The 24,464-nt window shown below is 39.3% G+C and overlaps 1 protein-coding gene across 1 annotated transcript in view; it reads right to left on the reverse strand.

Annotated features, from left to right (window-relative positions):
* The window catches only part of LOC104982487 (glycerophosphodiester phosphodiesterase domain-containing protein 4-like), a 96,011-nt gene that overhangs the window by 18,225 nt on the left and 53,322 nt on the right, over window positions 1–24,464 (reverse strand). Inside the window, exons 11-12 of the mRNA XM_010831880.1 lie at window positions 8,422–8,643; window positions 5,856–6,010 (exon numbers count right to left, since the gene is read on the reverse strand). Of these exons, the coding sequence (XP_010830182.1) occupies window positions 5,856–6,010; window positions 8,422–8,643 (377 nt within the window). The remainder of the gene's footprint in view (window positions 1–5,855; window positions 6,011–8,421; window positions 8,644–24,464) is intronic.

Genomic DNA, 24,464 nt, shown 5'->3' on the forward strand with positions numbered 1-24,464 from the left:
GAACTGAACTGAACTGAACAAACTATAATGGAAAAGAATAGGAAAAATTAAATATATATATGAATCAATTTGTTGTACACCTGAAACTAACACAACATTGTAAATAAATCATACTTCAATTAAAAAAATTAAAAAAAAGAAACAGTATTAAGGATATAATGTGCAATATGATAAATATAATTAATGCTGCTGTATGTTATATGTGAAAGTTATTAAGTAAAAAAAACTTCTTTCTATTTCTCCAGTTATGCATCTATATGAGATGATGGATGTTCACTGAACTTCTTGTGATAATCATTTAATGATATTTGTAAGTAAAACATTATGCTGTACAGCTTAAACTTATAGTGCTATATGTATATTTGAATAAAAGTGGAAGAAAAATTTCAAAACCAAGAAAGATTTCATATCAACAACATATCTTTACAACTTAGGAAACTAGAAAAAGAAGAACAAATTGACCCAACATAGTAAAAGGAAGAAAATAATAAAGATTAGTGCAAACACAAAACAGAACAGAAAACCAACAAAGAAACCAAAAGTTAGTTCTCTGAAAATATCAACAAAATTAGTAAATTTTTAGCTAGAGGTACTAACCAGTCTGTTGTTCCATGTCCAGTTCTAACTGTTGCTTCCTGACCTGCATACAGGTTTCTCAAGAGGCAGGTCAGGTGGTCTGGTATTCCCATCTCTTTCAGAATTTTCCACAGTTTATTGTGATCCACACAGTCAAAGGCTTTGGCATAGTCAATAAAGCAGAAATAGAGGTTTTTCTGGAACTCTCTTGCTTTTTTGATGATCCAGTGGATGTTGGCAATTTGATCTCTGGTTCCTCTGCCTTTTGTAAAACCAGCTTGAACATCTGGAAGTTCACGGTTCATGTACTGCTGAAGCCTGGCTTGCAGAATTTTGAGCATTACTTTACTAGCATGTGAGATGAGTGCAGTTGTGCAGTAGTTTGAGCATTCTTTGGCAGTGTCTTTCTTTGGGATTGGAATGAAAACTGACCTTTTCCAGTCCTGTGGGCACTGCTGAGTTTTCCAAATTTGCTGGCATATTGCGTGCAGCACTTTCACAGCATCATTTTCCAGGATTTGAAATAGCTCAACTGGAATTCCATCACCTCCACTAGTTTTGACAGTTAGAACTGGACATGGAACAGCAGACTGGTTCCAAATAGAAAAAGGAGTATGTCAAGGCTGTATATTGTCACCCTGCTTATTTAACTTATTGCAGAGTACATCAGGAGAAACGCTGGGCTGGAAGAAGCACAAGCTGGAATCAAGATTGCCCGGAGAAATATCAATAACCTCAGATATGCAGATGACACTACCCTTATGGCAGAAAGTGAAGAGGAACTCAAAAGCCTCTTGATGAAAGTGAAAGAGGAGAGTGAAAACTTGGCTTAAAGCTCAACATTCAGAAAACGAAGATCATGGCATCTGGTCCCATCACTTCATGGGAAACAGATGGGGAAACAGTGGAAACAGTGTCAGACTTTATTTTTTTGGGCTTCAAAATCACTGCAGGTGGTGATTGCAGCCATGAAATTAAAAGACGCTTACTCCTTGGAAGGAAAGTTATGATCAACCTACATAGCATATTTAAAAGCAGAGATATTACTTTGCCAACAAAGGTCTGTCTAGTCGAGGCTATGATTTTTGCAGTGGTCATGTATGGATGTGAAAGTTGGACTGTGAAGAAAGCTGAGTGCTGAAGAATTGATGCTTTTGAAGTGTGGTGTTGGAGAAGACTCTTGAGAGTCCCTTGGACTGCAAGGAGATCCAACCAGTCCATCCTAAAGGAGATCAGTCCTGGGTGTACATTGGAAGGACTGATGATGAAGCTGAAACTCGAATACTTTGGCCACCTCATGCGAAAAGTTGACTCATTGGAAAAGACCCTGATGCTGGGAGGGCTTGGGGGCAGGAGGAGAAGGGGACGACAGAGGATGACATGGCTGGATGGCATCACCGACTCGATGGACATGAGTTTGAGTGAACTCCGGGAGTTGGTGATGGACAGGGAGGCCTGGCGTGCTGTGATTCATGGGTTGCAAAGAGTCCAACATGACTGAGTGACTGAACTGAACTGAACTAATAAGATAAAGAGAAAAGACCCAAATTACTGAAGTCAGAAATGAAAGTGAACATACTATTACAGGATTTATAGAATTAAAAGGATTATAAAGGATATGAGCAATATGAGCAATTGTATCCCAATAAATTAGGTAGCCTAGGTGAAATGGAAAAACTCCTAGAAGCAACAAACCTACCACAACTTATCATGAGGAATTAGAAAATGTGAATAGATCTACAATCAATAAGGAGATTGAATTATTAACTAAAACTCTTCCAACAAAGAAAAGCCCTGGATCCAATATCTTCGCTGGTGAATTCCATCAAACATTTCAAGAAGAACTAATACGAACCCATTATGGCGACATTAGAAAACCAGGAATCAATAGGATGTGTTAATGTGAAGGAACTGGAGCATTTGTGTCCTTCTGTTTTTAGAGTTGTAAAAAATAGTACGGTGGTGTCTCAAAAAATTAAAATTAGAATTACCATATAATTCAGCAATTCCACTTCCTAGTATATACCCAAAAGAAATGAAAGCAGGGTCTTGAAGAGATACTTGTACCCCCATTTTCACAGCAGCTTTATTCACAATAACTGAAATGTGAAAGCAACCCAAGTGCCCATCTATTGACAAAAGGCTAAGCAAATAGTGGCATTTACACACAATGAATTATTATTCAGTTAAAAAGTAATATATTCTTCAGTGGATGAGTTCAACATGGATGAATCTTGAGGACTTCATCTTAAAAGAAATAAACCAATCAAAAAAAGATGAATACTATATAATTTCACTTATATGAATCAAAATCATAAAGATATAAAGTAAAATGGTGGTTTCCAGAGGCTGGAGGCAGAGTATGATGGGAACTCATTGCTTAATGAGAACAGAATTTGAGTTTACAAGATAAAAAATGTTAAGTAGGTGATGGTGGTGACTGCTGAACTATGTAATGAATGCATATTAAAGTCACAAAGTTGTATATTTAAAAATTATCACAAAAGTAAATTTTAAGTGTATTTTAACATAATTAAAAGTTTTTAAAGAGAGAGAAGGGCTTCCCTGGTGGCTCAGAGGTAAAGAATCTACCTGGCAAACCCAAAACATGGCTCTGATGCCTGGTCTGGGAAGATCCCACATGCCATGGAGCAACTAAGCTCGTGTGCTGCAACTCCTGGGCTTGTGCTCTAGAGTCTGGGAGCTGCAACCACTGAGCCTGTGTGCCACAACCACTGAAGCCCACAGCCCCGAGTCCACGCTCTGCAATGAGAGGAGCCACCTCAGTGAGAAGCCCACACACTGCAACTACAGAGTGGCCCCCACTCACTGCAACTAGAGAAAAGCCTGTGCAGCAAGAAAGACCCAGCACAGCCAAAAATAAAAAATAAAGAGAGCAAAGTCTGAATAAGCTATTAACTCTTAGTTAAAAAATTGTGTTCACATGAAAACCTATACACAAATATTCACATTTATGAAAAATAGCTCATAAATTGATGAAACAATCAGATATCCTTCAGTTGATGAATAATTAAAGTTTAGTGCATTCATACAATGGAATACTATTCAGCAATGAAAAAGAACCAGCTGCTGACACATGAAACAGTCTTTATGAATCTCAAAAGGAATTACACTGAGTGGAAAAAAGCCAGTCACAACAGGTTGCACACTCTATGATTCTTCTATATATTTTTCTTAATACGACAAAATTTCAGAAGTGCAGAAGAGATTATTCATTGAGGAAGTTAGGGTTTGAGGTGAGTTGGATATGCAAGGAAGGGGAATGTGTTTATCAGAGGGCAACAAAAGGAATACGTCTGGTGACTAAACAAGCCTATATCTTGGTTGTGATGTTGAATCCACAAACACACATATGATAAAACTGCACATAGATCTATATATATTAATACAGAAAAACACACAAAAATGAATATAAGTTGGGGAAATTTGAATAAGATTGGTGGATTGCATCCATTTCAGTATCTTGGTCTTGATATCATACCAAAATGTTGCAAGTTTTACCACTGGAGTAAACTGGGTAAGGTACAGGACTATTTCCTATTATTCCTTACATGTTAACATGCAACCACCTCAAAATAAAAAGTTCAATCTGAAAAATATTCTAGACTATTTAAAAAATATAATAAAGTATATTCTGGGGGTTAAAAATAAAGTATTATTAAATATCATTTACAAGAACAATAGCACAAATGGCAGAAGGTAGTAAATGGAATTATGAAAGTGAAAGTGCAGAGTGAAAAAGTTGGCTTAAAGCTCAACATTCAGAAAACGAAGATCATGGCATCTGGTCCCATCACTTCATGGGAAACAGATGGGGAAACAGTGGAAACAGTGTCAGACTTTATTTTTCTGGGCTCCAAAATCACTGCAGATGGTGACTGCAGCCATGAAATTAAAAGATGCTTACTCCTTGGAAGGAAAGTTATGACCAACCTAGAGAGCATAGTGAAAAGCAGAGACATTACTTTGCCAACAAAGGTCCATCTAATCAAGGCTATGGTTTTTCCTGTGGTCATATATGGATGTGAGAGTTGGACTGTGAAGAAGGCTGAGTGCCGAAGAATTGATGCTTTTGAAGTGTGGTGTTGGAGAAGACTCTTGAAAGTCCCTTGGACTGCAAGGAGATCCAACCAGTCCATTCTGAAGGAGATCAATCCTGGGTGTTCATTGGAAGGACTGATGATGAAGCTGAAACTCCAATACTTTGGCCACTTTATGTGAAGAGTTGACTCATTGAAAAAGACCCTGATGCTGGGAGGGATTGAGGGCAGGAGGAGAAGGGGATGACAGAGGATGAGATGGCTGGATAGCATCACTGACTTGATGGACATGAGTTTGAGTGAACTCAGGCGTTGGTGATGGACAGGGAGGCCTGGCGTGCTGCGATTCATGGGGTCGCAAAGAGTCAGACACGACTGAGCGACTGAACTGCACTGAAGGACTTAATATTCTGTACTTTATACTGTGGAATAATATTAATTCAAGTGGAGTGTAATAAATCGGCAATACCTTTTATTGGTATCTAGGTGAATACAACAGCGTAGTTCAAGGCTTGAAATACAGAAAAGTAACTAGGGGAATTTTTATTGGCCAAGGGGGATTTTGGATATATATCTATAATTATATCTACATCTATACTCATAATTATAGCTACATCTCTATCTCTAAGGATACTTTGTTTTTGCCGCATTTAGAGTTATCTGAAAAAAATCACTTTTAACAGGAATGGTATAGGGATTAATGTAAGCAGTGATTAATAAATTTGAAAAAGTTATTTTATTCCCAGGTACTTTTAATTCTGAAAATGTATCTCTAATATTTATAAATTTGATGTTTAATAATTTTTTTTACACTATAAGAGACCTTGATATCTGGATCACAAAGCCATTTATAAGGTACTGGAATCTCTCTGGTAATGGCAGGGGATATCAACAACTTTTTGAGTTCTGACTTTTCAAACACTTACATTATTTAAAAAGAAAAACACCAAGAATACACAAAAGTGGGTTAAATGATCAGAGATTGGGGGACAGGAGTAGGGGCTAAAGACTGTGTTCCAGGAACAGAGTCTACCCTTAATAAATGTTTTTTGGCAGACAGGGAGGGAAAGATAAGAAGAGGAAAATAGAGAATTTCATAAAGATAGCCACACACAGAAATTCTTGAGATGGGAGGAGAAATCCCGGTAGCTTGGCTGGGATGCAGATTTTGTGCAAGAAAGGCAACACACACCAAGAGAGGTGTGGTTAAACACTTACTTCAACCCATTGTAGAACAAGTTCTTGTAGTCAACGTTTATTCTAGTGATCTTTTCTTTTGTAAGTCTTTCGATGGTGAATAACCGGCCAATGTGCTGAAAACCAGGAGCTTTGCTCCTGACGTAATCCCTCTCAGAACCTGGTAACCAAATAATCTGCAAGGAGAAACAGTAATTCTTTCAGTGGATAATCAGCTGTCTAGGTACAAACAGCCTCATGTAGAATGGGAGAAGTCTCATTCCAACATGAGTAACAGTTTATAGGGAGCAGAGATTCTAGTCCTTGATGAAAGAGTCAACCTGGCCTAATATTGTCTAGTGAACCATAATGGGCTTTCACCAGGGTTATTCTGGAGCTGAGTTTTCCCAGTTAACATCGTGGGGCCAAGGGTTCACTGTATCACTACACTAGCTAAAGTGGTTGAGTAGGTGGTAGGTGTGGAGGAGGGGTTGGAATCACAAACATCTCCTTGGGCTGATAATGATACAAATCATCTTTGAGAAGAGTAATTTCCTGTCAACAGGAAATGCTATTATGACTCATCTGTGGAAAGAGTTCTATTTGCAAAATGACAGATATTTGTTTCATTCATGGCATTCTTCCATATTCTGAGAATTAAAGATATGTGGAATGACTGACTGCCAAAAGGCAGAGCTTTCTGGAAAACATGATGAATAAGTTTTCTGCTGAAATAAGAACTTTCTATATCATAAATGAAAGCTGATAATGAAAGTCTTAGCGTTCCCTTTCTCTAAGGCCCTTTCTCTAAGAGATGTATGTTGATCATGGTGCAAGTCACATCATATAGCTATTACACACAATCCCTTTCAACACAGTGGTGACATTTGATTTGCAATAGCAAACAGCCTCAATGTTTTCCCTACTGATACAAATTTAACTGGCTCATTCATAGACTATCACATATATTGGGTTGACCAAAAATTTTGTTCTTTTCTTTTTTTTTCCTGTAAGATGGCTTGAGCAGCACTTACTTGTCTTTAACTTCATTTGAGACAATTTTATTAGATTGTATTGTGACAGCTGAAATATTAGTGTGCGTTAAAAAAACATCAAAATTGGAGGATTTTAATGTTGAAGAAGAAAGAAAAAAATCACATTTTTGACATATTAGGCTTTATTTTTTCAAGAAAAGTAAAAACACAACTGAAATGCAAAAAAAAAAAAAAAAGATTTGTGCAGTGTATGGAGAAGGTGCTGTAACTGATGGAACATGTCAAAAGTGGTTTGTGAAGTTTCATGCTGGAGATTTCTCGCTGGATGATGCTCCACGGTCATAAAGACCAGTTGAAGCTGATAGTGATCAAATTGAGGTATTAATTGAGAACAATCAATGTTATACCACATGGGAATAGCCAACATACTCAAAATATCCAAATCAAGTGTTGAAAATCATTTGCACCACCATGGTTATGTTAATTGCTTTGATGTTTGGGTTCCACATAAATTAAGGGAAAAAAAAAACCTTCTTGAAGGTATTTTTGCAAGCGATTTTCTACTGAAACATAATGAAAATGTTCTGTTTTTAAAACATGTTGTGACAGGTGATGATAACTGGATACTGTACAATAATGTGGAATTGAAGATACCATGGGGCAAGCAAAATGAATTATCACTAAGCACACCAAAGGCCAGTCTGCATTCAAAGAAGGTGATGATGTGTCTGGTGGGATTGGGAGGGGGCAGGGGGGTTCTGTATTACGAGCTCCTTCCAGAAAACCAAATGATTAATTCTGCAAGTACTGCTCCCAATTAGACCAACTGAAAGCAGCACTCAACAGGCAACCAGAATTAGTCAGAAGAAAATGAATAATCTTTCATCAGAATAATGCAAAATCTCATGTTTCTTTGATGACCAGGCAAAAACTGTTACAGCTTAGCTGGGAAGTTCTGATTCATCTGCTGTATTACCAGACACTGCATCTTTGGATTTCCATTTATTTTGGTATTTACAAAATTCTCTTAATGGAAAAAATTTCTATTCCCTGGAATGCTGTAAATGGTACCTGGAACAGTTCTACCCCAAAAGATAAGAAATTTTTGGAAGATTAAATTATGAAGTTGCTTGAAAAGTGGCAAAAGATAAGGCCTCCCAGGTGGCACAGTGGTAAAGAAACCACCTGCCAATGCAGGAGATGCAAGAGACACAGGTTTGATCTCTTGGTTGGGAAGATCCCTTGGAGTAGGAAATGGCAACCCACTCTAGTACTCTTGCCTGGAAAATTCCATGGAGAGAAGAACCCAGCGGGTTATAGTCCATGGAGTGGCCAAGAGTCGGACACGAATGAGCATGCACCTTTAGCTCTTTTTTAGTGAAACAAAACAGTGGATATGTTGCTCAATAAACCTCTTGGTAAAAATAAAATGTGTCTTTTATTTTTACTTAAAAACTGAAGGAATTTTTGGCAAACCCAGTAGCTATATAAGCAGCCAACTCCATTTTCTACAGGGAGTAGAACCATTCCGGGGAAGATTACAAGGTAGTTCAGGTTCAAATGCTATGCTACCCACTTCCCAACCTCTACCATAAATACTGAGATAGACGTACCAGATGTTGCTCAATCTTAGAGTCAAGGATCACGCTTACTACAAGGCGGATATACGATGACCTGGAAGGATGTGATCGTGGAGGAGTATAAAGATCAAATATCACCATTTTTTTTGCCTTCCGTGCAATTTCCAATAATTCACTTAGTTTTGGAATCTTCTGATTTCTCGCTCTTTCCCTATCAGCCTCTGATAGAGGTTTCATACCAAAAAATGGTTTGATCTAAAAATAAGTATATCAGAGAAAACATTAGCTGCTATCAAAAGTATTTTCCAATTCTCATGCTTTTAGCCCCACACCAAACCCTACCTTCGTGTTGGTCCACTACTATTCAGCCCACCAAATCTTCTGAAATACTCGTCCAGAGGTAAGAGTAGCCAAGAGGAGAAATGAAATGTAATCTCCATAGGTAGTGATGGTATTTTCAATGATTTATTCTGTAACAGAATCTGCTGTATTTGAACTGAAGGACCTTCCTATTTTCCTCCTGAGCTTCCTTTTCAACCTTTTTTTAAACTCAAGGTAATATAATTCAGTTTTAGTTTTACTGGTTTCCCACATTTTCTCTCACTGTTCTAGTTATGTGTAGTGTAAAAAAAAGGACTTCGGTTTTGAGCTGAATTGGACTCAATCCTAGCTCTATCACTTACTTGCCTTCTTTGCTGTCTGTGTATGTGTTTAGTCGTGTCTGACTCTTTGCAACTCCATGGATTGTAACACAGTCCTCCAGGGTCTTCTGTCCTTTGGATTTTCCTGGCAAAAATATTGGAGTGGGTTGCCATTTCCTCCTTCAAGGGATCTTTCTTGCCATACTAACCTGTTAAAATCCTTTCTTCTATTTGCAAAGCTTAGTTCAAATGCTACCTTCTTCATGAAGACTTCCTTAAATAATTCTGAACTAAAGAGACTTTGGTGGCATTAAACTCCAATGGTTCATTTTTCAGTTCAGTTCAGTTCAGTCACTCAGTCGTGTCCAACTCTTTGAGACCCCATGGACTGCAGCACACCAGGCTTCCCTGTTCATCACCAACTCGTGGAGCTTGCTCAAACTCATACCCATTGAGTCAGTGATGCCATTCAACCATCTCATACTCTGTCATCCCCTTCTCCTCCTGCCTTCAATCTTGGTCAGCATCAGGGTCTTTTTCAATGAGTCAGTTCTTCTCATCAGGTGGCCTAAGTATTGGAGTTTTAGCTTCAGCATCAGTCCTTCCAATGAATATTCAGGACTTATTTCCTTTAGGATAGACTGGTTGGATCTCCTTGCAGCCCAAGGGACTCAAGAGTCTTCTCCAACACCACAATTCAAAAGCGTCAATTCTTCAGTGCTCAGCTTTCTTTATAGTCCAATACTCACATCCATACATGACTACTGGAAAAATCATAGCCTTGACTAGGTGGACCTTTGTTGGCAAAGTAATGTCTCTGCTTTTTAATATGCTGTCTAGGTTGGTCATAACTTTTCTTCCAAGGAGCAAGCGTCTTTTAATTTTATGGCTGCAGTCACCATCTGGAGTGATTTTGGAGCCCAAAAAAATAAGGTCTCTCACTGTTTCCATTGGTTCCCCATCTATTTGCCATGAAATGATGGGGCTGGATGCCACGATCTTCTTTTGTTGAATGTTGAATTTTAAGCCAACTTTTTCACTCTCCTCTTTCACTTTCAACAATAGGCTCTTTAGTTCCTCTTTGCTTTCTGCCATAGGGGTGGTATAATCTGTGTATCTGAGGTTATTGATATTTCTCCTGGTAGCTTGATTTCAGCTTGTGCTTCATCCAGTGTGGCATTTTTCATGATGTACTCTGCATATAAGTTATATAAGCAGGGTGACAATACACAGCCTTGACATACTCCTTTCCTGATTTGGAACGAGTCCATTTCCCCACTTCTGGTTCTAACTGTTGCTTCCTGACCTGCATACAGATTTCTCAGGAGGCAGGTAAGGTGGTCTGGTATTCCCATCTCTTGAAGAATTTTCCACAGTTTGTTGTGAGCCACACAGTCAAAAGCTTTGGCATACTCAATAAAGCAGAAGTAGATGCTTTTCTGGAACTCTCTTGCTTTCTTGATGATCCAATGGATGTTAGAAATTTGATCTCTGGTTCCTCTGCCTTTTCTAAATCCAGCTTGAACATCTGGAAGTTCAAGGTTCATGTACTGTTGAAGCCTGGCTTGGAGAATCTTGAGCATTATTTTGCTAGCCTTTTGAGATGAGTGCAATTGTGTGGTAGTTTGAACATTCTTTGGCATTGCCTTTCTTTGGGATCGGAATGAAAACTGACCTTTTCCAGTCCTATGGCCAATGCTGAATTTTCCAAGTTTGCTGGCATATTGAGTGCAGCACTTTCACAGCATCACCTTTTAGGATTTGAAATAGCTCAGCAGGAATTCCATCACTTCCCCTAGCTTTGTTCGTAGTGATGCTTCCTAAGGCCCACTTGACTTCACATTCCAGGATGTCTGGCTCTAGGTGAGTGTGAGTGATCACACAATTGTGATTATTTGGGTCATGAAGATCTTTCTTATACAGTTCTTCTGTGTATTCTTGCCACCTCTTCTTAATATCTTCTGCTTCTGTTAGGTCCCTACCATTTCTGTCCTTTATTGTGCCCATCTTTGCATGAAATGTTCCCTTGGTATCTCTAATTTTCTTGACAAGATCTCTAGTCTTTCCCATTCTATTGTTTTCCTCTATTTCTTTGCACTGATCACTGAGGAAGGCTGTCTTATCTCTCCTTGCTATTCTTTGGAACTCTGCATTCAAATGGGTATATCTTTTCTTTTCTGCTTTGCCTTTAGCTTCTCTTCTTTTCTCAGCCATTTATAAGACTTCTTCAGACAGCTATTTTGCCTTTTTGCATTTCTTTTTCTTGGGGATGGTCTTGATCCCTGCCTCCTGTACAATGTCACAAACCTCCATCCATAGTTCTTGAGGCACTCTGTCTATCAGATCCAACCCCTTGAATCTATTTGTCAGTTTCACTGTATAATCATAAGGGATTTTATTCAGGTCATACCTCAATGGTCTAGTGATTTTTCCCTACTTTCTTCAATTTCAGTCTGAATTTGGCAATAAGGAGTTCATGATCTGAGCCACAGTCAACTCCTGGTCTTGTTTTTGCTGACTGTATAGAGCTTCTCCATCTTTGACTGCAAAGAATATAATCAATCTGATTTTGGTTTTAACCATCTGGTGATGTCCATATGTACAGTCATCTCTTGTGTTGTCGGAAGAGGGTGTTTGCTATGACCAGTGTGTTCTCTTGGCAAAACTCTGTTAGCCTTTGTCCTGCTTCATTTTGTACTCAAAGGATAAATTTGCCTGTTACTTCAGGTATCTCTTGACTTCCTACTTTTGCATTCCAGTCCTCTATGATGAAAAGGACACCTTATTTGGGTGTTAGTTCTAGAAGGTTTTGTAGGTCTTCACAGAACCATTCAACTTCACCTTCTTCAGCATTACTGGTTGGGGCACAGACTTGGATTACTGTGATATTGAATGGTTTGCCTTGGAAACAAATAGAAATCATTCTGTCATTTTTGAGATTGCACCCAAGTACTGTATTTCGGACACTTGTTGACTATGAGGGCTACTCCATTTCTTCCAAGGGATTCTTGCCCACAGTAGTACATATAATGGTCATCTGAGTTAAATTCACCCATTCCAGTCCATCTTAGTTCGCTGATTCCTAAAATGTCGATGTTCACTCTTGCCATCTCCTGTTTGACCACTTCCAATTTGCCTTGATTCATGGACCTAACATTCCAGGTTCCTATGCAATATTGTTCTTTACAGCATTGGACTTTACTTCCATCACCAGTCACATCAAAAACTGGGTGTTGTTTTCGCTTTGGCTCCGTCTCTTCATTCTTTCTGGAATTACATTCTTTCTGGAGTTACCACTCTCCTCCAGGAGCATATTGGGCATCTACTGACCTGGGGAGTTCATCTTTCAGTATCCTATCTTTTTGCCTTTTCCTACTGTTCATGGGGTTCTCAAGGCAAGAATAACCGAAGTGGTTTCCCATTTCAGTAAGTGGTTAACACCCAAGATGTTTCATTTTTATGCCTCTTTAATTCTGTTCTCTATACTTACTTGTATACTTCTGAAGTCATATTAAAATTCTGGCTTCATATGCTGTTGGTTTGTAACTTCGATAAAACCACTTAGATTCTCAAAACCTTTATTGTCCAAAGTATAAAATGGGAAAGGGGAGGAATGATCTGTGTATTTCTCATGATTACTTTGATTATTAAATATGATAAGATATTTTCTGGGTTTAGGAACATGTCTGGTACACAGAACATTGCATAATTCACAATAGTTCCCTCACTCTACTGCTTCTACTGAGTATAACTTTTTCACAGCAGGAAATGCCATTTTTTTTTTTAACACAGCATTACATCTTATACCTCAGTCCATATATGTGAAGTGAAAGTGAAAGTCACTCAGTCGTGTCTGACTCTTTGGGACCCCATGAACTACATAGTCCGTGGAATACTCCAGGCTGGAATACTGGAGTGGGTGGCCTTTCCCTTCTCCAGGGGATCTTCCCAACCCAGGGATCGAACCCAGGTCTCCTGCATTGCAAGTGGATTCTTTACCAGCTGAGCCACAAGGGAAGCCCAAGAATACTGGAGTGGGTAGCCTATCCCTTCTCCAGTGGATCTTCCTGACCCAGGAATCGAACCAGGGTCTCCTGCATTGCAGGTGGATTTTTTTACCAACTGAGCTATCAGGGAAGCCCAGTCCATATATATATTGCCTATATTGAACTTACTAGACGGCTACTTTTACCATCATTTTCCAATTTCAGATCACTTGTTGGTGAAGTCAATGATAGAAGGTTCTCTCTCAGGAGAAGGAAGCAGTCGCTACCTCACATTTTTTCAAGACTAAAGCAATCTTTTTCTCGACATAAATTTATCTTCAATCTAATTCCACCCTTTGTATTTCTTCTTATTCCCCTACACCCTAAGAAAGCTACCCTTTCTCACTTTTTTCTCAAGAAAGAAAGAATCATATTTCATAATATCCACAAGGCAGAATATCAGTGTTGAATGAAACTATAGTTTAGACATGAGCAGAAGTTAATAATTAAGGGTTTTCTTAATCATCATGAAAAGAGAAATCTGCTTCAGAATTCAAGATTTTTGTTAGACTCTACCTGTTCTAGACCAAATGATTCACTTAATTGTTGTGGAAAAACTGGATGGGCAAAGATCAAGATAGGATTTAAATAATTCATTTATGCATAATTTCTAAAATGCCCCTAAATGGAAAAAGGAATAGGAAATGCTCTATACAAGGACATTCATGAAGCCTTTCCTTTCAATAATAACTTGGACAAAAAATTGAAGTAGCAAAAACCATCAAGATTAACAGGAGAGCTTAAAACTAGATCTGAGTAGGTCAGTCTTATGGACTCTGTGGGAGAGGGAGAGGGTGGGGAGATTTGGGAGAATGGCATTGAAAAATGTATAATATCATGTATGAAACGAGTCGCCAGTCCAGGTTCGATGCACGATACTGGATGCTTGGGGCTGGTGCACTGGGATGACCCAGAGGGAGGGTATGGGGAGGGAGGAGGGAGGAGGGTTCAGGATGGGGAACACAGGTATACCTGTGGCGGATTCATTTCGATATTTGGCAAAACTAATACAATATTGTAAAGTTTAAAAATAAAATAAAAAAAAAAAAAACAAAAAAACCCCAAAAACTCAGCACCTTACCAAAAAGAAAAAAAAAAGAAGTAATAGCTTAAGTTAATGAAGGCTCATTTTTAAAATATTTAAAATAAGCTGGAATGCTGTTGTTGTTTAGCCAACAAGTTTTGTCTGACTCTTTTGAGACTCCATGGGCTGTCATGGAATTTTCCAGGCAAGAATACTCGAGTGGGTTGCCATTTCTTTCTCCAGGGGATCTTCCTGACCCAGCAATCGAACTTGTGGCTTTTGCCATATCTTCTATTGCAGGTGGGTTCTTTACTGCTGAGACACCAGGGAAGTCCCAAGCTGGAATGAGTCAAAGCCAGTTTAGACTATCTGTAACCTGTAGCTTAGTATTTTAAAAAATCTCCAGTAAGTGACAAGATAGAATAAAAACAAACTTAAGTTCTCTATAAAAACATCTTGTTCCTTAAGTAAAAAACAGTATTAAAAGGTTTTCAGTTCTCTATGCTTAGGCTTAGAGAAATTATAAGTAGAAGGGCTGCTAGACGATCCAATGTATCAAATGGTTAAGAAACAGGACAATTAGGGTTGTGACCAAAATGGCATGGTAGAAAAACCCTGAGCTCTCCTTCTCCCAAGGGCATACCAAAATTACAACCACTGAAAGAGCAAGTATCTTTGAGAACCACCTGAAGACTAATAGAAAGTATTTTCACAACTCCAGATATAAAAAAGGAAGCTAGAGACATGGTAGGGTGAAGATCCATACTTCAGGGAGGCAATTCACAAAAGGAAGGATAATAATTGCAGAATATTTTCCCCAAGAAGCAAGTAGTCTGAGCCCCACATAAGACTGTCTGGCTCAAGGGTCCTGTACTGGGAAAAGAGCCTCCAGAATGTCTGGCTTTGAAGGCCTGCAATGTTTGTATACTAGAGAGCAGGGAGGTTAAAGGAAATAGATACTCTGCTCTTTCAGGGCACCCACAAAAACCTCACATGCTCTGAGACCCACCACAAAGGCAATAATTTGAAAGGAGCCTAGTCAGACTTACTTGCCAATCTTGGCAGAGCCATTGGAGAGGCGGTAGGAAGTTGGGTCTCACCCTGGGAACACTGACGCTGGCAGCAGCTGCATTTGGGATCTACTTCTACCGCAGAAGCTCTGGTGCTGGACAGCACCACTTTGGATGCCTCCGTCTCATGTATTGGTTCCAGGGCATAGCCTGCCCACCAGGCTTCTAAGCCATTACCAACCCCAGGAAACTCCCTGACCAGGCTATCCAGCCAGCTGCTCCAGGACCTAGCCCTGCCCACTGCCAGGTCAGAACCAGCCCGAGAAGCCCCTAAGCCACATATCCAGTCATGCTGGGAAACGATCCCTGTAAGGTAAGGGAGTTAGAGAAGGCGAGGTTCAGAAAAAGAACGAGACTGGCACTTTACAGGAACAAATCACCTTTAATGAAGCGAGAAGGGGCAGCAGTCAGATTAGTGAGTTGCTGCACTTATCCAGGAAGAATAAGTATATATAGGCATGTATGTGGAAAGTTACTGTCTTAAGGGGGCCTGTTCTTCTCCAAGGTTATTCGGAGTAGTTATCTCTTAAATGGCTGGGGCAAGGAATTTTGGAGATCAGCCAGAGGCTGGACCAGCTATGGAGGATGGTATGGAGATTCCCTAAAAAACTAGGAATAAAAACGCCATATGACCCAGCAATCCCACCCCTAGGCATATACCTTGAGGAAACCAAAATGGAAAAAGACACATGTATCCCATTGTTCATTGCAGCACTATTTACAATAGTTGGAACATGGAAGCAACCTAGATGTCCATCGACAGATGAATGGATAAAGAAGTTGTGGTACATATACATAATGGAATATTACTCAGCCACAAAAAGGAATGCATTTGAGTCACTTCTAATGAGGTGGATGAATCTAGAACCTATTACACAGAGTGAAGTAAGTCAGAAAGAGAAAGATAAATATTGTATTCTAACACATATATATGTAATGTAGAAAAATGGTACTGACGAATTTATGTACAGGGCAGCAATGGAGAAACAGACAGAGAATAGACTTATGGACATGGGGAGAGGGGAGGAGAGGGTGAGATGTATGGAAAGAGTAACATGGAAACTTATATTACCATATGTAAAATAGCGAATGGGAATTTGCTGTATGGATCAGGAAACTAAAACAGGGGCTCTGTTTTAACCTAGAGGTGTGGGGTGGGGAGGGAGGTGGGAGAGAGGTTCAAAAGGGAGGGGATATATGTATACCTATGGCTGATTCATTTTGAGGTTTGGCAGAAAACAACGAAATTTTGTAAAGCAATTATCCTTCAATAAAAAAAAATTTTAAAAAGTAAAACAAAACAAATATAACAAAACAGAACATCATAGATACAGAGAATGAAGTAGTGACTGCTAAAGGGAAGGAGTGATGGCTAAAACAGGTAAGATTAAGAGGTACAAAAGTCCCTGATGCTGGGAAAGACTGAGGGCAGGAGAAGAGGGCGTCAGAGGATGAGAAGGTTGGATGACATCACCGATGTAGTGGATATGAACTTGGGCAAACTTTAGGAGATGGTGAGGGACAAGGAGGCCTGGCATGCTGTAGTCCAGGGGGTCACAAAGAATCGGATATGACTGGGCAACTAAACAACAATGAGGTACAAACTTCCAGTTATAAAATATACAGGTCAGAGAAATATAATGTACAGCAAAGGAAATATAGTCAATAATATCATAATAACTCTGTATGGTGACAGATGTAGGCAGACTTATTGTAGTGATCATTATGTAATATATAAAAATATCAAATCACCATGTTGTCCACTTGAAACTAATATAATATTTTATGTCAATAAATCTTCAGTTTTAAAAAAGGACAATTATGTAAAATCTTCTTAGTGATGCCACTTAGAGGGAAAGATTACCACTCAACAGATAATTCTGAGAACTAGCTGTAAACATAAATGAACAATAATATCATTTTCCATATGATTTCCATATCTTATCCATAACAGGTACCACTACTTTTACTATTAATCCCACTACGGAAGTAAACCAGGTTGCTCAGAGTACTAACACTATTCATGCAGAGAGAATTTCTAACAATATTAAGTCTGTTTCTATTTACCAACCTATAACTGTTATTTTGAGACTATTGTCATATAACACTCATTTCTTCTCTATAGCACTTTCCTAAAAATTTTATGTTAGGAATCTTTTTTGAAAAAGAACAGCTAGAATAAAGGCACCACAGACAAATTAGTATCAGGAGCTGAAGAAAATTCTACAGTTTAGTTAGTTCAGTTGCTCTTTGAGATCCTATGGACTATACAGCCCATGGAATTCTCCAGGGCCAGAATACTGGAGTAGGTAGTCTCTCACTTCTCCAGCCAGGGATCAAACCCAGGTCTCCTGCATTGCAGGCAGATTCTTTACTAGCTGAGCTACAAGGGAAGCACAAGAATACTGGAGTGGGTAGCCTATCCCTTTTCCAGGGGATCTTCCCAACGCAGGAATTGAACCGGGGTCTCCTGCATTGCAGGCGCACTCTTACCAACTGAACTATCAGGGAAGCCCATTTATTTATTTTCATTTTTAAAAAAATTACATAAGCTTCAAACTTCACAAATTCTGGATCATTCCTTACTCTCAGTCAGTTCAGTTCAGTTGCTCAGTCGTGTTTGACTCTTTGCGACACCATGAACTGCAGCATGCCAGGCTTCCCTGTCGATCACCAACTCCCGGAGTTTACTCAAACGCATGTCCATTGAGTTGGTGATATCATCCAACCATCTCATCCTCTGTTGTCCCCTTCTTCTACCACCTTCAATCTTTCCCAGCATCAGGGTCTTTTCAAGTGAGTTAGTTTTTTGCATCAGGTGGCCAAAGTATTGGAGTTTCAGCTTCAGTATCAGTCCTTCCAATGAATATTCAGGACTGATTTCTTTTAGGATGGACTGGTTGGATCTTCCTGCAGTCCAAGGGACTCTAAAGAGTCTTCTCCAACACCACAGTTCAAAAGCATCAATTCTTCTGCGCTCAGCTTTCTTCACAGTCCAACTCTCACATCCCTACATGACCGCTGGAAAAACCATAGCCTTGACTAGACGGACTTTTGTTGGCAAAGTAAGGTCTCTGCTTTTTAATATGCTGCCTAAGTTGGTCATAACTTTTCTTCCAAGGAGCAAGTGTCTTTTAATTTTATGGCCGCAGTCACCATGTGCAGTGATTTTGGAGCCCCCCAAAATAAAGTCTGTCACTGTTTTCACTGTTTCCCCATCTATTTGCCGTGAAGTGATGGGACCAGATGCCGTGATCTTAGTTTTCTGAATGTTGTTTAAGCCAACTTTTTCACTCTCCTCTTTCACTTTCATCAAGAGGCTCTCTAGTTCTTCTTCACTTTCTACCATAAGTGTGGTGTCATCTGCATGTCTGAGGTTATTGATATTTCTCTCAGCAATTTTGATTTCAGCTTGTGCTTCCTCCAGCCCGGCATTTCTCATGATGTACTCTGCGTATAAGTTAAATAAGCAGGGTGACAATATACAGTCTTGACGTATTCCTTTTCCAATTTCGACTGCACATTATCAAATTGTAGCTATAGACACTAGTATATTGATTCAATAAATAAATAAATGGTCATGGTAGGAGAATTCCTGAGGAGAAAAGATCTAGAATAATCAAAGTAAAATCCATAAGAGTTTACACTGACTCGGTTGAAATTTTGCCTAAAATCCTAATGCTGAATTTAAGGAAGATCTAACTCAACTACAACAGACTTAATAAAACAATGTTTAACTATATCTTGTATTAGTCCAAGCAAATGTATCTATGATTTTTTTTAAACCCAAAAACTGAGACAGTGGAGGATATAAATTCATTCACTATCTGTGAGTTCTTAACCAAAAAGTTATATGTCATTTTCTAGTTTGTGTAACCCAAATGTACTCTTTCTAGTTCTGTATTTACTTTCGTTGTGTCTTATCTGGTGAAGATCATCAACACTGCCTGCCCTGACCAGGGCAAAATCAACAATTTGTCTGGAAAGTTATGTTTCAGCTTTTCTGAAGAGTCATTCTACTTAAGTCTTAAACCAAGATCTTAAGGCTATGCAGTAACCCACCTCGAAATTCTTAAGATTGAATCTATGATTTTATTAATAAAACATCTAAGGATAAACTTAACTCTATAAAATAATAGTTCATTATCCAGGGTTCAGGAAACTTATGTGTGAAGGAGCAGATACAAATATTATTTTTACTTTGTGTGAGTCACAGCTCTGTCTCAACTATTGAACTATTACAGTGCAAAAACAGCCGTAAACTGTTCATAAGTGAATAAGCATAGCTGTGTTCCAATAAAACTTTATAGATTGAACTAAAACTAAAACTTGGCTTTTATATGAGTTTTACACATCTTGAAATATTACTCTTTTGATTGTTTCCAATGATTTAAAAATACAAAAACCATTTTTAGTTTGCAGGCTGTACAGAACAGCTAGTGTACTGAACTGGACAACAGACTGTAGTTTGCCAGCTCCTGATCTACGCCATGATCTATTGGCTAAGGAGAGACAAAATGCAATGGGAGATTGCAAATGTTTCAAAATTATCAAGGGTCAACCACTAAATCACTAAAGATGATTTCTGGGATTAACTGGTTCTTTAAGATTAAAGAAGGAAGCATTTATGAAATGTGTCCATGTGATTTGACTTAATCAGACATCCTGGAACCATTCTCAAAAAAAAAGAAACCAAAAAGACCTTACGTGATCTCAAAATATTTATTCAACGTTCATCTTTGCCGAATTTGCTCACCTTCTTGATCTTCCAGATAACCATAAATCTTTCTCTTTAAAAGTATACAAAACAGGAGGTCAAATCTAAATTTGGTCTAATCTATTAACAAGTTAACAGACATCAAAGACTCATTGTTTATTAATGCCTATTTCTTGATCTAGGAGTAAGGCTTTTTATCTTTGCCTCAGGGGAAAAAATGGAGTCTTGGCAACACTAATCATCTACTCATAGCCTGTAAGAGGCTTCCCAGGTGGCTCAATTGGTAAAGAATCCACCCAACAGTGCAGGAGACACACGTTCAGTCCCTGGGTTGGGAAGAACCCCTGGAGGAGGAAATGGCCACCCACTCCAGTATTCTTGCCTGGAGAATTCCATGGACAGAGGAGCCTGGCAGGCTCCATCCAGTCCATGGGGTCACAAACAGTCGGACATGACTGAGTGACTGGGCACATAGCCAGTAAGATGAGACATTAGAGGAAAGGTTTCTGCAGATCATCAAACTACAAGAATGCTCTGACTAAAGTCCTTGACAAGGGCCTCTTTCACAGAAGACAGATCAGTCTATGGAGTTCACAAATTCCATCACATTGATGTATAGCATTTGACTCCCAATTCTGAAACGAAACACTAGAACTACTTAGGTTTTGAGATTTATGATGGCAACCTGGTAGTACCAATTAAACTCAAATGGGTATTTCTTCAAATCTTCCATGATATAACTCACCACAGTAGGGATAAACTGACTACAGTATGTATGTATGTATGTATATATACATACATATATCTATATATCTATATCTATATTGACTGTGCTGGGTCTTTGAGGATGAGCTTTCTCTAGCTGGAGCGAGTGGGGGCTACTCTCTGGTTGCAGAGCACAGACTTCTCATTGCAGTGGCTTCCACTGTTGTGGAGCATGGGTTCTGGAGCACCTGGGCTTCAGCAGCTGTGGTGCATGGCTTAGTTGCCACAGAAGCTTCCCAGACCAGGGGTTGAACCCACGTCCCCAGAATTGGTAGGAGAATTCTTACCACTGGGCCACCAGGTAAGTCCAAATTGACTACAGTATTAAATGAACATTTATGGGGTAACTTTCCAAGTCATCAGAAGATATGAGCAGTTCTTTCCTCATCTATAACCAACACAATCCTAGAAAAAACTATAAAAGTCAGATATGAAAGGCACCTTGCCCAAAGGATCCTTTGAGGATGTCCAAATAGATTTTGTACAATTTCTTCCCTCTGTGTGTTATGAATTTGTACTAGTAATTGTGTGTTTATTTTGGGAGTGTCCCAAATAATTTCACTGAAACTTAAAATGGCTTAAAAAACTGTTACATGTTTGTGTTCTGTACCTAAGCCATTCCAACTGAGCCAGTGATAGGTGAAAACATTTTATTGGAAGTTTAACTTTGAATTAGGTAAACCTTCAGTTCAGTCACTCAGTCATGTCCAACTCTTTGCAACCCCATGAATTGCAGCACGCCAGGCCTCCCTGTCCATCACCAACTCCCGGAGTTCACGCAAACTCATGTCCATTGAGTCAGTGATGCCATCCAGCCATCTCATCCTCTGTCATCCCCTTCTCCTCCTGCCCCCAATTCCTCCCAGCATCAGAGTCCTTTCCAATGAGTCAACTCTTTGCATGAGGTGGCCAAAGTACTGGAGTTTCAGCTTTAGCTCCATACTAAAAAAATTTCCTGTCCTTAAACACACAGATACTCTAGAAAAGTGGGAAGAATACATGATATGTAAAAACTGAAATCAGCCAAACTGTCAGATACTCTTGACAATCCATACCCTAAAGGACCACTCTTTTTTCTCTTAGGCTTTGTGTTCTTTCCCACCAGGTAATCCTAGATTTGGTGTTACTGCTGTTCAGTTGGTAAGTTGTGTCCAACTCTTTGAGACCCCATGGACTGCAGCATGCCAGTCTCTCCTGTATTTCACCATCTCATGGAACCCTAGATTATCTTCTGTCAATTAGCCACTTGCAGGCCTACATTTTGGAAATATCTCTACTCTAGCTTCAAAACTTTTCAGCTAAAATTTACCAAAATTCTTTTAGGTAAATATTATAAGGGGTAAAGCAATATATCTCAGTCGAATCATTAACAGAACAGGTTGCTTTTGCTTGCCAACCATTGCAGCAGTGAAGTCCAGTGTACAGAGAACAGCTCATAGAGAGACTGCCGTTGAACATCACTGGAGAGGACCGTACTGAATACTCTTAACTCCAACAGAGCTATTAAAGTAGAAGGACTTGATCCTTGGATGCACATTTCCCAACTAAAATTACAACCCCCATCTGACAACAATTGGAAAGTCACACTCATTAGAGATTGTAAACTCAGGTTGCCTAGAGAACCACAGCAAGTCAACAGTTGACCCTAGATCCCTGGCATGAGCAAACAGCTGCATGAAGTAGAACACCTTTCCTCAAAGAGCAATGGGAAAAGATTCTCTTGTTAAATGCTAGACTCTCCTTTGAATGCTTTCGTTCCATATCTTTCTGGCCATATTTTCTTTGTATTGATTTAAGGTTATACACTTTTAAAGAATTTATTCATTTAGGCTGCGTGTGAGCTATCCAGTTGCACTGCACAAGCTTCTCATTGTGATGGCCTCATCTGTAGAGCATGGGCTTTAGGGCATGCTGGCTTCAGCAGTTACAGCATGTGGATCAGTAGTTGTGGCACATGGGTTTAGTTGCCCTGCAGCATGAGGAATCTTCCCAAACCAGGGATCAAGCCCTTTCCCCCTTCATTGGCAGGTGAATTCTTAACCACTGGAATACCAGGGAAGTCCTAAGGTTATACACTTTTGATTTAGCCGATCATGTTTCTCTTACTAAAAATAATAATTTGCCCAACTCTAAGTTTTGCTACACAGTCATCACTCTAAGTTCCTCCAAGATGTTACTAGTGCAGACAACTTGAAATTTTATTAATAACTATTATTTTTGTAGTGAAAGTGAAGTTGCTCAGTCGTGTCCGAATTAGCCCACCAGGCTCCTCTGTCCATGGGATTTTCCAGGCAAGAATACTGGAGTGGGTTGCCATTTCCTTCTCCAGGGCATCTTCCTGACCCAGGGATTGAACCCAGCTCTCCTGCGTTGCAGGCAGATGCTTTAACCTCTGAGCCACCAGTAAGTAGTACCTAAATGAAAAGGAACATCCCTGACCTAGAAGAAGATAAAAATGAACTTGTGGTGTAATAGTTGAATGACTGTCATGACAATTTTCAAAGAAAATATACTTTATCAAAGTTTATCAAAGTTGACAGTATTTTTCTCATATAACTCCTGTGTTCTTTAACTATGTAGAAATCAGGCTTTTTGATGGTAACCGATGGCAGGGTTAGATGTTCTTGGGCCAGTTAGATCTCTCCAACTGAAGGACTCTCCAAACTCTCAGTAAACAACATCTGCTTATAAAGCATATGAAAGAATAGCATATTTCCTAGGAAACAGCCCTCTAAGGATATGGATCCCACCACCAGGAACTGAATAACTGAAGTGATTTTAAAAATGTGCTTATCACTTTGGCTGATGTGATAAAAGACACAACCCAAGCCTTAGGTGTACACTATAACTGTTTAAATTCCTTAGCCGGAGTAGTTATGGAAAATAGTGAAGCCCTGGATTTATTTTTGTCCAACCAGCATCACTGCCAACACTTCAAGTTGTACTGGATTAAAGACCAACTGTGGCTTGAATCTGGGAATTGGTGATGGACAGGGAGGCCTGGCATGCTGTGGTCCATGGGGCTGCAAAGAGTCGGCCAAGACTGAGCGACTGAACTGAACTGAACTGTGGCTTGATAAGGGAGGGGTTTATTAAATGTAACCAAAAGGACTTGCATTGCCTCAGTTTTGCGGCAGTGGATGCTACTAGGAATGCAGTGTTTCAGGAAATTTAACTTACCGATGTCATTAACTGTACATTTCCAATGACATTGATAAGAAGAAAGGAGTGTAGGATTTGCTTACTAAGCTCTGGATACTAGACAATCATTCATTCAGCAAGCATACTCTGTGTGCTCCTAAAACACAAATTCTATTTTCAAAATTGTTAGTTTAGTAAGGGAGGTAAGATACACAGACAAATAAAACATGATATATTTCATGACAGTGGTCACTGAAAATTATTTTAGGCTCTTCTTAGAGTTGGACTATGGTATCAGTAAGATGCAATTTGCAAAAAAAAAAAAACAACAAAAAAACCAACACCATATGCACTATTTAATTTGACCACAGCATATACTAAAAATGAGAAAACTAAAGCTTAAAAGATGACAAGTACAATTATTCAACTAATCAGATCAGATAAGATCAGTCGCTCAGTCGTGTCCAACTCTTTGCGACCCGATGAATCGCAGCACGCCAGGCCTCCCTGTCCATCACCAACTCCCGGAGTTCACTGAGACTCACGTCCATCGAGTCAGTGATGCCATCCAGCCATCTCATCCTCTGTCGTCCCCTTCTCCTCCTGCCCCCAATCCCTCCCAGCATCAGAGTCTTTTCCAATGAGTCAACTCTTCGCATGAGGTGGCCAAAG

Source organism: Bison bison, unplaced genomic scaffold (assembly GCF_000754665.1).
Source record: "Bison bison bison isolate TAMUID 2011002044 unplaced genomic scaffold, Bison_UMD1.0 scf7180017864531, whole genome shotgun sequence".
Taxonomy (NCBI): Eukaryota; Metazoa; Chordata; class Mammalia; order Artiodactyla; family Bovidae; genus Bison; species Bison bison.